The following is a 16,798-nucleotide window of genomic DNA, read 5'->3' as shown; positions in this document are numbered from 1 at the left end:
GTGGCGCTACATAAAAAGCCTGAGGATCCTTCCACCATCAGCTGTAATTTATGTTATTTAGGAACTCAGCCACAAGCTGTCAGACCATGTGAAGCTACAGAGAGGAGTCAGAGGCTGTGTCCCAATTCAGGGTCTGCACGCTTGAAGTACGCGCACTACGCGTACTACGTACGGTGCGTACTATAAGTACGAGAAGTGCGGAAGTGAGAGGCTTGTGAAATGGGACGCTTCGTCGCGCTGTTCAGGTTGCCTAGCAACCATGATACTAACCGCGAGACACGTTACATACAGCTTTGTTTGACAGAAATGAAGGAGAAAAATGTTTTGTTTGCGGCAAAATTATCCACACCCACCGCCGCGCTGTGAATTGTGGGATATATGGGACCACGAAGCGTGGACCGGACCACGCTTGATATTTGGGGAAATCGATGGCGCATTTGGAGTATGCATTTGAAGCACACTTCGAATTGGGACAGCCGTCGTCGCGTGGCGGTGACGTAACCGCACTTGAAATGCGTACTTCAAGCGTGCAGACCCTGAATTGGGACACAGCCAGAGTCACCAACACCTTGCCAACTAACCGCAGAGGTCCAACCCTCCTCTGTATGTCTCAGTGTGTTTGTGCAGCTGCTGTAGGTCTGTGGACTCAGTGGACGTTTTTATTTGTTCTTTTAAGAAACAAATAAAAACGTTTTTGTTTTTTTTAGACTTGCATTTAGCTAACACTTTTCTTTATGCTTTCTTGTGAAGCTGCCAAGTGATTCTTGTCTTGAAGGGTGCTATATAAATGAAATGTTCTTACTATGTGGCCCAGTGGTTTTGTCCATATTGTGTAAATGTACAGTTAGTTATGGGTCATCAACATGCACGCCTGTTTTTGTAAGATTTCTTTATTAGTGTGACAGAGTGAATGTAAAACTGGAAACTGTACAGGCTGAAACATTTTTAACGATGAAAATATACATTTCTCATTAACAAACTACAGTACGGCCTACAAAAAATAGTTCTTGTAATCAACATTAAACAAAACTGGTGACATTCACAGAAGCACAGAGCTAAAACATGAAAGCAGACCAATAATGAACTGTGCAAAAATCTATTTCAGATGACAGAAAGGCGTTGGAGGTCAGGGACAAATGTAGAGGAAGAATTAAACATTACATGTGAACAAGGCTGAAAAAATAAAAATCTTCACCGGACACAGACGCCTGGAAAAAGGGGGAAAAATAGTTAGCAGACAGGATCAAACACATTTACATCAGCAAGCAGTTAAAGAAAAATGTAAATTCAACAAGAATTTTTCAGGACTTAAAGACATGCAGCTCTTTTTCACTGAAGCTGTGCTAATGCTGAAACCACTGCTGATAGTGGCTCTGCTGCATGAAATCAGCACTTGCTGCCAACAGATTTCATTAAAAAAAAAATTGAACCCCAGTTCTGCAAAGAACTGCACGTAACCATCAGCACGTAAACCTTTGGAAAAGTGAGCTGGTTCTCTCCAAAGGAAGAACTGGAGCCGCACTGGGACATGCAACGCTACTGAGAGCAATAACCTGCAAAAATATGCCGGCTGTAACAAAAGTTGATTTTTTTTACAGACAGAAGGTTCAACAAACATTCCAATTTCAACAAATTTACATTTCTGAAATGATTTCATGGTTCAGGCTTTAATATTACAGTCACGCTGCACGAGCTGTGCGTGATTGTTCAGCCAGTGCTCAAAAACAAAGATGGAGAACTGTAACCTGCAGAACCAGAATAACCTTTTAACTATGAATCATAGGAAACGTGCCAGGCTGAAGTGGAATTATCCTTTAATTTTCCTTTGAATATACTTACTTCGTTCAGTCTATCTCAGAGATCAGGGAGTTTGCCGGCTGCATGACTTTGGACTGAGGCATCTGGCTCGTGTTCTTTACCTTCTGGTTAAAAGCTTCAAGCTAGAAAAATAACCAAAGAGAAAAACGATTTATGATGACACGATGATGACGGCTGTCACAACAGGAAACTCGGAGCATAAAGCAGGGAAACAATTCCAGATTATAGCAGCGATAATGTAAAACATAACGACAGACTGAGATCAGGATTATGAAACTGAGATTCAGATGAAGTAATGATACTCAGAAAAGTATATCTAAGGTTTTAAATGACATGATTGACAACTGTTACAGATGCAGGGCATCAGTCATGTCTTCAAATGTTTAAAATTCTAAAAATGGAAATGATTTTAGTGACGTGTGACAGCGTCTGCTTATGCTTAAAATACATATTGACACATCTTAAGTGTCTCAGACTGAGTACTGGGAATTCTGCTGAAGTTGATCCTCAGACCAAAAACACACATCAAAGAAATACTTTGAGCTTCCTACAGTTTTAGTTTTAGTAAAGAAAAAAATAAAGTAATAATCCATCCCCAGAATTAGATCTTTTTTCATTTTTTGCATAACAAAATTTAATAAAGTTGGGCTAAATTTTACCATCGTACTACTAAACGTTTCTGATTTAGAAGAATCTTAAAGTATATATGGAGCATTTTATTATGTAAAATACATTCATAAGTACAGGAGATAAAACACATGAAATTTTTAGGGCTGATAAAGCAGACAAAGCATCCATGGTACCAATACTCTGTTCCTCTATGCCACAGATATCACATCAGTGAGAATCTGACACATCCAAGATACTGATGCTCACACTGGGATTAAGAATTCCATGCTGATATCTCCTGCACTTAAGAAGTTATGAGGGTCAAAAATATATTTTAAAAAAAGAAAACAAATTTGAACCCCTTCTAACTGAAAATGTTCACTGGATGAAGGTAACAGCATGCATGGCTTCATTAAATATACTGAAGTAATTGTGCTCAGTGTCCTCTGAGTCACTACATTTCATTATCAACAACAACAAGCAAGGCAAATAATGGCACAACCTAACCTCTTAGCATGGCATGGCCTCAAGAGCTGGCCAAACCGACTGAACACCAACCTTTTTCCTCAGGTTCGCCTTTATTTCCTCCTCTGTTAGCTGCGGCTTCTCCTCTTTTAACTCCTCAGTGCAGGGGTCATTACCCACAGTCTTGGTGCATACCTTTGAGTCCTGTGGTGCCAGTGGTGTCTTCAATGCATTATTGTGTTTCTCTAAAATACTTTTGGGATTCCTGAAATCTCCCATAAGTTTTTTGCGACCCCGTCTCCAGTTGTGTCCACCTGTGAGGCTCTGAGAGGATGCCTGCTCGGTATTGATGACTCTCAGGCAGCGAGAAACAGAGGCTGACCCATCTTGGCCTTCGCTCACAGACAGGTCCGGGTTTGGAAATGAGGCACTGTTTGTAAGAAGGCTGGGATCAGGGAAAGCCATGTTAGGTGCCACTACAGAGCCAGGAAAGTGCGGGTAAGGTTGGCTGCTGGCAGAAAGAGAGGGAGGAGTGTTGTACTGATTGTATGACCAGTAAGGATTTGTAGCACCGCTGTAGTGGCCACTCTGGCTAAGAGCAAAATGCGAGTACTGAGACAAAATGTAGTCTGGATATGGAGAAGCAGCAGGATGAGGAAACACGGGATTTTGTGAATATGGATAAGCAGAAAAATGTTTTGAGTCTTTTCGCTCTCTGTCCCTCAGTGTTTCTCTGCTGTTCCATCGATCTCTGTGTTTCAGTCTCTCTCTGCTTCTTTCTCGCGAGCGGCTTCGTTCGGCCTTCCGCCTCCGTTTCAAATCTCTGCTGCGAGAGCGTCGACGGCATGAGGGGCTCGGGCTAGAGCTTCTAGAGGTTGACCTGGAGGAAGATGAGGACGAGGAATTTCTGTGATCTCTAAGAGAGCGCCTCTGCTGTGTCTCGTCCTCCCCTCTGCTCTCAGTCCTCCTCCTCCCTTCACTCTTCCTCACCCTCCCTTCGCTCTTGCTCCCATGCATTCTCTCCTGACTCTGGTCTGTTTTGCTGCTCCGCAGAGGAGAGCCTGATGAGGACTTCCTGCGATCTCGGTCACGAGAGTGCTTCTGGCGGCTCTCGTGCTCCTCTTTGCTGTTCACACGTTCGTTTTTTCTCCCGCACAGCCTCTCCTGAGTGCGGTTTGCCAGTTTGCTCAGCTCGTCCACGTCCAGGTTCCATCCCAGAGTTTTAAGAATGCTCTGCAGCTGTTCATGCTGCTCACTCACCGATGAGGTTTCTTCCTCCTCCTTCTTCTTCAGTGCCACCGGAGACTTTAATCGATTACTAGAGCCCAAACTGTGGTCTCTTTTGCTCTTCTTCTTCTTCTCCTCCTCCTCACCAGGTAAGAAGAGCCTCTCTCGAGTAGATGAGTCAGTCTTTTTCTCTCTACTGTTGGTCTTGTTGAGGCCTGCCAGCAGGTTTCTACCATTTGACTCGCTGTCACTGTCATCACCGAGCCCGGGAATTAGGGCACCACTCTTTAAATGCTGGCTCTTACTGTCCTGGTTGAGACCCTTCAGCAAGGGTCCACTTTTCAACGACTGGCTCTTGCTTGCCCAGTTGAGGTTCAGCCTAATGGGCTTAGTGTTTGAGAGTTGGTTCTCACTGGGTGATGTGGCTCCAGTATTTAACTGTTGGCTTTCATTGGCTTGGCTGAGGTCCGTCAGCCGGACTCCACTGTCTGACCGCACACTGTCTTTGGCTTTGTTGAGTCCAGGCTGTGGAGCACCACTGCCAGTACCTTCACTGGACTGGCTGAGGCCCCTCAGCGAGGCTCCAGTATTTAATCGTTGGCTTTCCTTTGACTGGTTGAGGCCCGGTTCACCTTCATTGGCTGTACTGAGTAGACTCTCATTTTTCTGACTGAGATCCTTCAGTGAGGATCCACTCTTCGATCGATGGCTCTCACTTTCCCATCCGTGGCTTAGAAGAATGGGTCTAGTTTTTGAGTGCTGGTTCTCGCTAGGTAGGCTGAAGCCTGACAGTGAGGCTCCGGTATTTAACTGTTGGCTTTCACTGGCGTGGTTGAAGTCTGTCAGCAGGGCTCCACTGCCTGCCCGCTCACTGTCACTGGCTTTGCTGAGTACTGGCTGTGAGGCACCGCTGCCAATACTCTTGCTGGGATGGCTGAAGCCTTTCAACGAGGCTTCAGTCTTCGACCACTGGCTCTCACTGGCCTGGCTGAGTAACAGAATGGCTCTACTGTTTGAGCACTGGTTTTCACTGGGTGGGCTGAGACCTTGCAGTGAGGCACCACTAAACAACCGTTGGCTTTCCTTTCTCTGGGTGGGGCTCGGCTCAATGTCATTGTCCATGCTGAGTATACTTTCACTGGGCTGTCTGAGGCCCAGCAGCGAAGCTCCACTATTCAGCTGTTGCTTCTCAGTCCTAAAGGGTGGATCTGATTTGCTCTCCATGTCAGGGATCTGAATGTTCAGGGGCTCCTCACCTAAAGGAAGATCCTCTCTATCATTGCTCATAATCTTGTTAAACTTTTCGATGTCCACGCCTTTGTTGAGGATGCTGAGGAAGCGCTCAAAACCCTTGTTGACATTATTTTCATCCTTTGCTGGTGAAGAAATGCTTCGGCCGAGAGGTGGCAGTGACACACCAGGGACCTGAGAAGGAAAAAAAGAGATTACTGTGTCATTACTCAGAGAAGAGTAGAAAAGTAAAGCATTCTAATGTTGATCAAAACTTCTTCTTATTTTATGATTCATTCATATAATACTGCATGTAAGTGGAGGTATGGTGTGGTTGAAATACAAAGAAAAAGCAGAAAAGCATCAACTGTACAACCTCGCCACAGTCATCCTCAGGTTTGAGCAAGTTGATGTCGACTCCTTTGTTGAGCACGCTGAGGAAGCACTCGAAACCCTTGTTGATGACGTCCTCTCTCTTAGCCGGTGATGTAACGCTTGGGCTGGAAAGAGGCCACGCAACGTCAGGGCCCTGAGAAAGGTCAGAAATTCACTTTACTGTTGAACCAGCAGATTCGTGGTGAGAAGCTCAGATGCTGTCATAAAAAGTATAATTACATGCTGCCATGATCCAGGTCTCAGGTAAACACGTCTGAAATTGTTCTCAGCACTTCCAAATCATCAGCCACTCAAAAGATAATGGCCATATTTCAGAGTTTTATAGCACATTAATAATGTTAAGACAAAAGATAACATTAGCATTTACTACTTCATTGCCATGACACAACAGAAAGACTGTCAACTGCTGGATCAACAACATAAGGACTGTACAGTAACAGCAGCTGGTTATTCCTCTGTTACAGAGGCACCTTGAACGCCTTCGTCACAAACAAACACTAACACCACAAACACATTGTAATTTGGGGGAAAACACTGTTATTCACACACATCCTGGTGGTGGTCAGAGGGCCCGGTGGCGCCAGTGTCCGGCAGCCTCGCCTCTGTCAGTGCGCCCCAGGGCAGCTGTGGCTACAATGTAGCTGCCATCACCAGTGTGTGAATGGGTGAATGACTAAATGTAGCGTAAAGCGCTTTGGGGTCCTTAGGGACTAAGTAAAGCACTATACAAATGCAGGACATTTACATCCATCCGAAATGTTTGTTCCAATCACTTCAGCTGTGAGGGCTTTGTGTGGCACGATATTAACCCCCGATTCTTTTGTCCCCGTGATAGAACAGAGAAAACCGACTCAGTGTGTTAAAACATCTATATTTCTTTTTATTCAATAATCTTCCGGAAGAGAGAGACCCCTGCACAGCTCAAACGCCAGCTGCAGGATCTCTAACATTAGAATCATAAACTGTGCCTCATATAGGTTTTATTTTGGTACTTTACACGTCACACAGTTTCAAACATTGCTTATATGGAAAGTTCCTCTTTTCTGTGTCTTATCTATTAATATATCTGTGCACTAAAACTTCCTGTTTTTCAGTCTGGCTGAGCACTTTGTGAGTCAAAAGGGGCCTTGCTCTACAAGACTTCATTATTAAAGTACATAAAACAATATAATAGGAAAATAAGGATACTAAGGATATTGATTTCATGACACATACCTGTTCACTGTAAGGTGGTACAACAGTGTGTCTCTTCTTCATTAGAACCTTCACTCTGAGCTTCAGAGGATGCTGTTCCTGCAGCACACCGCCTTTGCTCGGGCAGGAGGAGCTCCTTCTCTCTCTGGCCGACTGCACCTGAATAATAGAAAAAGAAAGCTTTACACATGAACGAGATTTTTGAAATTGTGACAGTGAGTCAGTACGATTCTACAAGTGATGAGGTTTCATTTCTTTTATTTTATATTAGGCCCTGTGTTTTTCAGCACTGAAAATCTCATGTAGATATTCCCTGTATAAAAAAAATAAGGCAAAAATCCTATGTACCCTACTTCATCTAAATCTCAAGTATTTATAATATGAAGGTCATATTTTTTGTTATCCAAATAAACAAAAACAAAAAAAAGAACAAAAACATCTGATTCTAAGGGGATCAGGTGGGTCGTGAAAAAAAAAGAAACACACTTTACTCTGAGAGTCTATTCAGTGCTCCTCACCTTTGAGAAATAGCTGAGGTATTGTCGCTGCATCAGAATCTCCTTCACTCTGTCTCTTAGAGTTTGACCTACACACATAGCCGGAGGCTCGTCACCGGAAACACCTGGTGGTGTCTCCACAAACCGCGTTTTCGTGGCGAGTGTAGCTTTCTTGTGCATAATTCTCTCCTCCATCTCTCTGAGGAGCTGCTTGTTTCTTGCTAGCTCTACATCCTCTTCACTGTATGGCAGCGGCTCTCCGTCCGGGTCCTCCACCTCTGGGACTTTACTATGAACATGATGAGATGAAGAACTGAGCTCTTTCCACCTCACATCACTCCTATGTGGTTCAGGAACAGTATATCTCGAGTGTTCGTGGTAAGTGTCCCACTCTCTGTAACCTCTGGAGGCATTCCCCATGCTGTGGCGGCTTGGCTCCAGAAGTCTCTGGAGTCTGTGGACAGCATCTTTCCACTCACGTTGATTCATTCTGCAGTCTCTCCAAGTGTCTAAAGCAGAAACAGTAAGTAAGAAATATGCAGCAAGTATGGGTAAAGATAGATGTGTATGTATATTGTGAAGCCATTACATCCTCCCATAATGTAAACACAGACTATTTTGGACCAGCTTCGAGCTTTCATGTTGTCTTTATGCTTGTTTCACAGCAAAACCCTCAGCGTTAGCTTACATGAACGCTCCTAATGAGCAAACACAGACCCAACCAAAGTAACCAAGTAACAACCAAACCCGGCAGCCGTCACATCACACTCGTTAACGTGTGGACAGTCGGTCTAACATACTGTAAGGTGTTTACACAACTTAGCATCGTTGCTAAAAAGACTGGTCACCTACTATTGCCGTGGAAAACGAGAGCTTCTTCTTTTACATCGTGGAAAGATTTTTCATTTTTAAGCTAAGAGCCACTCGGACCAAGAACAGTGAAACTCCAACATTAATGACGTTTCGGTAAAAAAAAAAATGGGAACCGTTAAAGCTAAACGAGCTTTTGGTGTTAACAGAAAGAGGCCATTACTGATCACATTGCTTCGGTGGTGTAGGTGAGTGAAATGTGACAGCAGCGCCCCCTGCAGGACAGAGTACTGACACTGCAGGAGAAAAACAGGTCAGGTGGTCGTAAGCCCCCCCCTCCAAAAAAAAAAAAAAAGATTCCTGGGCTGCAAAGAATTATCATTTTATAAATTTACTTACCAAATAAAACTATTTATAAAAATAAATGCATTTAGAAGCAAAAACATTTCACTATCGCTGTTTAAAGATTGCCCTTCAGACTCCAGCCTCAGATGGTTTTAAACTAACAACTACTCCGCACCTTTTAGCTGTTTGTAAATGCTCTCTACATCAGTTTATTTTTTTTATTTTTTAACTATGACGATGTATTGAACCATTATTCCTGAGATTAAACCTTAGAGAAAAAATTGCAGTTGCAACATGCCTTTTTCTTCACTCAGTATATTTCCCTTCATTATATACACACATTCATTCATTCAGTCATTTATCCTCTACTGTCCTCCTTCAGGGTCGTGAGGGTCTGGAGCCTAAAAGCTCTGATTTGATCTTTTCTGTTTGAAGTTAGTATTTTGCTTCAAAGCATTTTGTATACACTGTTTTCTCCATAAATAAGGCTATCATCATCATTATTATTATTATGATTAACTTCACCTCACTATTATTTAAAGTTACATGTTGAGTCTTGGCTCTATTTTAAAAATCACATTTTTAGAAATATATCCAAATACTTTATTCAATATTACTGCTCTAATTTTATATTGAAAATGCCATTATTTATTAAAATTTGTTACTTTGTGAGCTAATTTGTTATATTCATTTCTTTTATTGACCAAAGTACTTTTTCATGTTTTGGCTGCTATAACGGTAATTTCATTTTTGAGTAGTATTGCTTATAAAGCATCTATAGAGCATCTTATACAGCCTCTATAATTTAAACCTTTTAACCAAAATAATTCTAAATTATTATTTCAAATAAATTTCCCCTACCTTAGACATTTTAACATGATTTTATAAAGCTTTTAAAAAAACATTTGTATTCCTATCTGCTGCTTGTGGTTGGACTAAACTGAAGGTTAACAGCTGAAACCAGTTTTGCCTCTCTCGTTGGCCGAAGGCTTTTTTCTCCTGTAAAGGAAATGTGCTCTGGGTTTAAAACGTCAGTCAAATTCATTGATTAAATCATTGTTTAAAAACAAAATTGGAAATTCATATTTTCTATTACAGAGCCTTTCAGGTTAGTTGTGGCGAGAACAGCGCCACAGTAAATCTGTACACGTTCAATAACTCAGCACACAGTCAAAGTATTTGCTTTTTTGTTTAATATTATCCAGTTCAATATTTATACAGCAAATTTCTGCATGTTTACAGAATAAGAAAAATATGTAAAGAGACAGAAGTGTAGAGCATGTCTTGTAGTTGTAGGTTGGCCTTTGAGCTAATTAATGAACATAAAGGCTCCTATATAAAGACAAATATGATGTCCACAAAAATAAAATGCATCAAATTTTAGTAAAACGTTAACAAAATAACACATTTTTGTACTTTCAGTATTTGTTTTTTTTTTTTTTTTTTTTCCTAGAGTGACCGGGCTATTATAAGCTACACCAACCAAACAACATTAAAACCACCTGCTTCATACTGCCTGAGGAGTCCAGGCATGCATGCAGGACCTCCGAGCGGACGCTGCAGTGGATCCTTTGGGTCCTGTGAACCTCTGAGAATTACAGTGGTCCAGCTTCGTAGGCTGGCTTAATAACTTGTTGTAGTATAACGGGCTGCACTGCCATACAAGAGGAGGCTGCTGCCATCAGCCCAATGCCTGGTCTGCATCAAAGCTGTAACAATGTCAAAATAGCATCCGTGTGAATTCAAGGACCCGAGCTGTTGCTACTTCCACTGTCGGCAGTTTTAATGTTGTGGCAGACTAGTGAATGTGTGATGGGTATGAGAGCAGACCGAGAATCAAGAAGAGCTGCAGCACCACCTACAGTTTGTCATCAAACTCACGATACAGTAGCTGATAATGTCATTGTGTTGTTCTCTTAGTTGCTGCTGGACTGATTGCTTGCAAATGTTCACTGTGATGTTCTCTGATGCTTCAAATGCGTGTTTTGTGGTTAAAAAGAGACTCCCTGAAGGCCCAGCTGTTTCCATCAGTCAGTTTCAAAGTCTCACTTCCACCCTGCGCAGCCTCGTTTATCTAGGCTTTTTTTTGGTTTGAATAACCTGCAAACAGCGGGGCCTTGTCAGTGGTTTGGATTTTTGCGTTGTGTTCACTGGCTGAACTGCACTTACATTTGATTGGCTGAAATACGGCGGCTGTGGATGATTAACGTGATGCGGGAACATGTGGCTCGCTTGCGGGAGCATGGTTGGATACATGTTCATAGGCGGGATGCCGGGGTACGGGACAAAGGGTGGCATAATAACCCCCGGCCCAACATGGGGCATTGGTGGAGGCACAGGAGGTGGGTATGGCATCGGTGAGCAGTTGACCGGAGGGTACGTCGGCACCACCGGAGCAGATGGAGGTTTGGATGAAGGGTATGAGGAATTAGGAGAAAATGGTTGTAATGCAGCAGCGCTCTCCTGAGATTTCCCTTTGCAGTTCTTACTGTCCTGTACTGTGCTGCTGCTCGTCTTCTGGTCATACTCAGCAGATTTGTATACTTGATGCACATCTGTTACATCCCTCTCTGCACTGTACGAGTCTTTTTTACTGTAATAATTCTGATTTAAGGGGCTAAAACTAGATCTGCTTGATGATGATGATGCTCTACTTTGACGTCTCGGGGAAATCGGTCGCCCCGTGCCCTTCTCCCTCACAACTTTACGAGCCAAATCACCATCCTTCTTCCCATACAGCCGCTCCTGGATTCTATGAGACATTTGGCCAAGCTCTTCAAATCCCAAATCCATGCCAATGGCCTGCAGCACATCCTGCATTTGCCTACGCTTGTGTTCATCCTCAGGTGGCAGCGGCACCCTTTCCACCACCAAGGGGGACCTGGATCTGCTGCGGAAGTAGGCTTCCCTGCCATCATTCCCCTGAAGGGGCTTTTCATCAGAGAGTGGGCACCGTTTTGGGCTGATGGACCTTCGATGAGTCTGCGGGGAAACTGGTCTGCGGGACCTTTCGCTTTCACTCCAGTAGCTGTTATCCTGGTGGCTTCCTTGATTCCTCCCAGCATTGTGAGTTGGAGACCACAGATGATCAGCAGGGCTCGGTAATAAGGTTTGAGAAACGGGTTGATCGTCGTCATCCGAGGTCTGAGTCACAATCTTAGTGAGAACGTCGACATTCACGCCCTTGTTTAGCACGTCGAGGAAACGCTGGAAGCCTTTGGTTGACTTCTGCTCAGAAACAGCTGCACTTCGACTGGGTGCATCACTCTCAAAAGACTGATGGGAAGCACACAAACGTCACAGGTATAAGAGTCAAACAAATCTCTGGAAAGTTAAACATTTTCACACAATTTTCTGAGACACTTCTGAAAGCAAATCAAACACGAAACAGCAGTGTACGTGACATCTGAGAGCGGATTTGTAAAGCTACTGCAGAATAATGAGCAAGTGAAATACAATTACAGCCTATTACACCTTGTTTTCTTCTTGTAGCCGTTTATTGTGTTAATCAATATTCTGTCTGCTTTGAGGCCAGTTTTGATGTGCATCCCGTTTTGTTGTCACACTCATATTGATAAACCGTTAGAGTGGTCATTTCATTTATGTCAGGTTACAGGTGAACAGGGCTATGGGATCAGAGCCCAGATATACTGATATTCATGGTGGTGTTTTTACTGTGTGTTTTGTGCTGCATGTGTTGTAGATGTTGTAAATGCAGACAAAATTAAAATGTTAAAAGCGTTTGGCTCGGTAGACTTCTATTTCTGCATCATGTCAGAAATTTCACAAGTTCATAAAGAATAAGAAATACACGTGTGCTGAAGTGAAGTGCCAAGCTATTACTAATAAATAGGCCTATCAACTCGAGTTACACTTCTGAGAAGGTGCCAATCTACAGCAAGGTGGCTACAGCATGAGTGTAACGTTTCATGCAGTAGAAGTATTCAAGAAATATTCAAGAAGTATTTGGGATAATGCAAGAATACAATAAACACTCTCTGCAATTAGCCAAACTGCAGGCTGAGGAGCACCGGTCCTCCTCCTCCTCCCTCAGATACATGCAGGAGTGAATGCAGTGTGGTAAATACACTCAGCATTTACCACACTGCAGTAATAAAACCTGTCTTATTATGCATGTATTAATTATTATTGTTGTTGTTATTCGGCTACCCAGCAGCGTATGATGTAATGAATATTTGCTTCTTTTATTACAAATCAGTAAAACCACACAAGGGGCCAGTAAAGCTCTGATCTGGTGGCCAGAGACAAGTGGAATTACAAGGCATAATGTCTGAAGTGATAAAGATTTATCAACATGTGTAACGTCAAACCCACCTGTCGGTTCGAACCATTCAATGGATATCTTGTTCCAGCTTGGCGATAATCCTCATCATATACAGAAGTGAGAGGACTGTCCGTCCTCTCTCTGGGATTGACATAACTCTGTTTGACATGGATAAATATTTTTAATCAAACCACAAAATGATTACTTGGAATTAAAACACTATTCAAACTGATGCAAACACACAATTGAAACCTGTCCAACCCTCATTAAGCAATCATGTAAACTTACCCTCTCCTGTGATCGTGCCCTCTCTTGTGATGGATCCCGGCCCCTCTCATATTCATCTCCATCTTTGTAAGACCCCGACAGTCGTCTGTATGTTAACTCATTTAGCTGCCTGTATGGGAACTCCTCATGCAGAGGCCTGTGCCTGGAGTCCTGAGGTGTTTTCCTGTACTTGAAATCCTCATTTTGTGGTGACGCATCTTCAACATTCCTGGTTAGATGCGACCGTGAAAAACTGTCCGGTGAAGGCCTGTACGTTTTCTCCTGAGCCTCACGCCTGTACCTGTAATCCCGCTCGTCGTCATCTGCAAACCTCTGCTTTTTGTTGTCAGAGGGGTCCCGCACTGGTGAAGACATGCGTCTCCTCGCCGGGCTCTTCCTGCTCCGGTCCCTGTTCAGTGTATCTTTGCTGTACAGCCTCTTCGGAGACTCACTGTACTCCCTACTTCTTTTCCTCTCTGTGCTGCTGCGTCCATCCCCACCATATTTATGATACGACTCCCGTGGCATGTCTCTGGGAGGGTCACGCCTTTTCTCCCATCTGTTGTCATATTCATCCCGTTGCCGTGAACTTCTCTCGCTGTACTGCCGCCTGGAACTGTGTTCAGATCTGTTTGAGTACATCCTCAGACCTGAGTGATACAAAAAGAGGATAAACTTGAATAATGTCCGACTTCAAATAAACACAACCACTTATCTTGTATTAACAAGGCAAACAAAGTGCTCTCCACTTGGAATATGTCAGGATTTCTACAGTTGTTCTGTGCCTGTGGCGGTACTCCAAAGAAATTGGCTCCAAAAATTTGTGATTCTAAACTGTGTGTCTCTGTGCCAGTTATGTGACAGACGCATGTATACTCCTCAGGTTAAATGTTTAGCATCAGTTACCATGGTGATCGAGTCAGGTTAGAAGAAAGCCACATTCATGCTAAACCATTAATAGCGTTCTGGTAATAACTACCCTCGCAATTCTTCTAAGTCGGGGTTAAACTGAAGATAGCCTCATATGCTGCCTGCAGAGCTGGCCTATGAGGTGGTAAAACAGGCCAGCTCACTGTTCAATGCTACTACGGTTTACATTCAGAGATCACACTGACAAACATTCCCCCCTAGATCATAAATGCTTGATAATCACAACAGGATTGAAAGAAACAAGCAAATGTAGGTCACAATGCGTCTACAAAAATATCCAGCAAAACATAAAATAAAATTTTTTTAAAATATGAACAAACAGCAGGAGTCACAAACCAACAGTATAGGCGCGGGTGTGTCTTTAAATAGAAACTACGTGTAAAAGCACCTGCTGTAGAATTCTCTGAAAGGACGCTCAGGCATCCCAGAGCTTAGATAGTTGGCTTAATGGAGCTTTCGGTATGCCGTGACCGAGCTAACGTTAACAGCGTTGAACGTTAGCGTTCGCTGCAGCAGCTGCCTGTTAGCAGGCCACGGAATAGCTTCAGTTGGCTTTAGCAAAAGGAGAAATATCAAACTTACAACTGTATCATCGACGGGATAGTATTTCCAGCTAAAATCGCTGCGTCTGTGAAAACTTTCTCGTCCTAAAGTGCAGTTAAATCAGCAGGAATTAAAGCTTTGCCCCTGCTTTTGATTAACCTACTTAGCAGCATTCGCGGTGGGCTAACGAGCTAACGTAAAATTACCATTTCCGCTGGATGACTCCACTTTCATTGCAAATCAGGAAACACACACTCCCTTGGGTAAATTAAACCAGGGAAAACTGCTCAAAATATGTTTAGCAGTAAGTACGTTTCCTAAAAACATTCACAAAATGTTAAATACAGTCGGACAGCATTTTAAAAAACAGGCACTGACTGAATTCCAGGAGGTTTGTTTTTCTAATCTCCCCCCGGGGATGAAGAAGTGGGTTCGGCTACTTTTTAACGCAACTTTATTGATAACATTTAAACACAAGAAATTATCGTCAAAAAGTAAGAAAATTCACATTTAATTGTCTTTTTAAAAAATGTTTTTCTTTATTTTCTTCAGTTACACAGAAAATACAAGACAACAGAGGCACAGAGAGGCACTGTATACATAAGTACATAATTGTGGGGTACGTACTGGCATACTGTGAAAGCACAGTATGTAGAAGAGGATGATGTATGGTTTCTGAGAGGACCTTTAAGTCATTCCTTTTTGTTGTGAGATCAAGGTGACTGGTCAGCCAACACATCAGGCAAAAACAATCCTCTGATTTCCTGATTCAGCTCTGCAGCCACAAGGACAGGAGGCTTTTCCAACATGTGAGACTGGGCGCTGATCTGCAGTACAGGAACTCCACAGGGCACTGTGCTGTCTCCATTTCTTTTTACCTTACACAGCTTCAGAACAACTTCTCATCATGCCATCATCAGAAATACTCTGATGAAAGTTCTACAGTGGTTAGATGTGTTAGTAATGCGCAGGAAGAGGAGGAAGACAGAGCAGAGGATGATTTTGGTCTGGAATGTTCTGAATGTGGATAAGATTGGAGAGATGGTGATTAACTTCATATGCAGGGAAGAGGACAGCTACATTAAGCCATATAAAGTGCTTTTCTACTTTAACTGAGCACTCAAAGCCTCAAGCCTCGTTCACCCAATCACACACTTTATTCTATCTAGCATTTATCTAATATTGTCTTATCTAAAATTCATGCACACTTACAATACTGGGGTTAACTCAACATTCCAAGGGTACTTTGACATGCAGCCTGGAGGAGACTGAATCCTTGACCTTCCAATTAGTATACTTCCCACTCTAGCTCCTGAGCCATAGTTGCCCCAAAGGACAAAACCAAAGCATCCACATCAAAAGTGGGCTGAACTGGAAGTTGGCACACAAAAGTGAATAAGCAAACTCTGTTCCTAGGGAAACCGAGACCCTTCAGTGTGTGCAGGTAAATGACACTGAGACTTTCTACCACTCAGTTGTGGTGAGAGTATTATATTTCCCTGTGATCTGCTGGGGAAGCAGCATCAAAAATCTTCAAGGAGTCTTGCTCCATTGCTTCGCAAAACTCCTCCCATACTTGAGTTTTTGCTTTAGCTACCTTTTAGAACTGCTTTTGCTTTCAGCCTGCCACAGGAGATCAAAAGGCCAGTCACTCTTCCGTTTCACCTTTCACCCTACAGTTGCTGCTCCAGTCGCCTCAGCAGACGTGTGGAACATTTAGTATTTTTTACTATTTTCACTTATTGTCTACAGCCATCCTGCTGTCAGAGTTCTTCTGGAGAAGATCTCCCTGACTGAGGTCTCTGACAGACGGTGCACCCTCAAAATATATATGTCAACTCACAACCTGGGGGTCCTGTTGTCAAGCGCACTTAGGGATACCCGTATGCTTGAACATGGTATTCGTTACAGGAAACCTGTCAAAGAAGTCCGATAGCAAAGCAGGATACAGACTGAGTAGACTGCACGTTTAGGAGTTCCCAGATGGGGCACCTACCACCACCCCGTCCAAGAAGGCCAGGTAGTCAGGACACATTCTCCAGGAACTCTGGCCCCTGTGCTCATTCAGACTTACCTCAACTGAGCCCTTCAGCCAAAAGGTGTTATTTTTAGAGTCCCTTATCCAGGCCTTGCTGCAGGGTGGGACCCTCGGTAACTCCATCCCAGAGAAAGTCATATATAC

General features: G+C 43.2%; 2 protein-coding genes across 2 annotated transcripts; both read right to left on the bottom strand.

Annotated features, from left to right (window-relative positions):
• Nucleotides 1-874: 874 nt before the first annotated feature.
• LOC308395069 (uncharacterized protein) lies at nt 875-8,501 on the bottom strand. The gene is made up of 7 exons (XM_080879729.1): nt 8,289-8,501; nt 7,458-7,945; nt 6,961-7,098; nt 5,726-5,878; nt 2,986-5,544; nt 1,840-1,940; nt 875-1,208 (listed from the first exon to the last, which is right to left on the bottom strand). The coding sequence occupies exons 2-6, from the start codon at nt 7,923-7,925 to the stop codon at nt 1,845-1,847; spliced, it is 3,414 nt and encodes a 1,137-aa protein (XP_080735855.1). The 5' UTR covers nt 7,926-7,945; nt 8,289-8,501; the 3' UTR covers nt 875-1,208; nt 1,840-1,844.
• Nucleotides 8,502-10,015: 1,514 nt separating this feature from the next.
• Nucleotides 10,016-14,818, bottom strand: LOC308395070 (uncharacterized protein). Its single transcript, XM_080879730.1, has 4 exons — nt 14,656-14,818; nt 13,165-13,793; nt 12,927-13,034; nt 10,016-11,867 (listed from the first exon to the last, which is right to left on the bottom strand). Exons 2-4 carry the CDS (start codon nt 13,783-13,785, stop codon nt 10,662-10,664), a joined length of 1,935 nt encoding a protein of 644 aa, XP_080735856.1. The 5' UTR covers nt 13,786-13,793; nt 14,656-14,818; the 3' UTR covers nt 10,016-10,661.
• Between the last annotated feature and the right edge of the window lie 1,980 nt (nt 14,819-16,798).

Source organism: Rhamphochromis sp. 'chilingali' (genome assembly GCF_963969265.1).
Source record: "Rhamphochromis sp. 'chilingali' genome assembly, chromosome: 4".
In the NCBI taxonomy this organism is placed as follows: Eukaryota; Metazoa; Chordata; class Actinopteri; order Cichliformes; family Cichlidae; genus Rhamphochromis; species Rhamphochromis sp. 'chilingali'.
The sequence above is the reverse complement of the archived record's forward strand: the minus strand, read 5'-3'. Positions and strand labels throughout refer to the sequence as shown.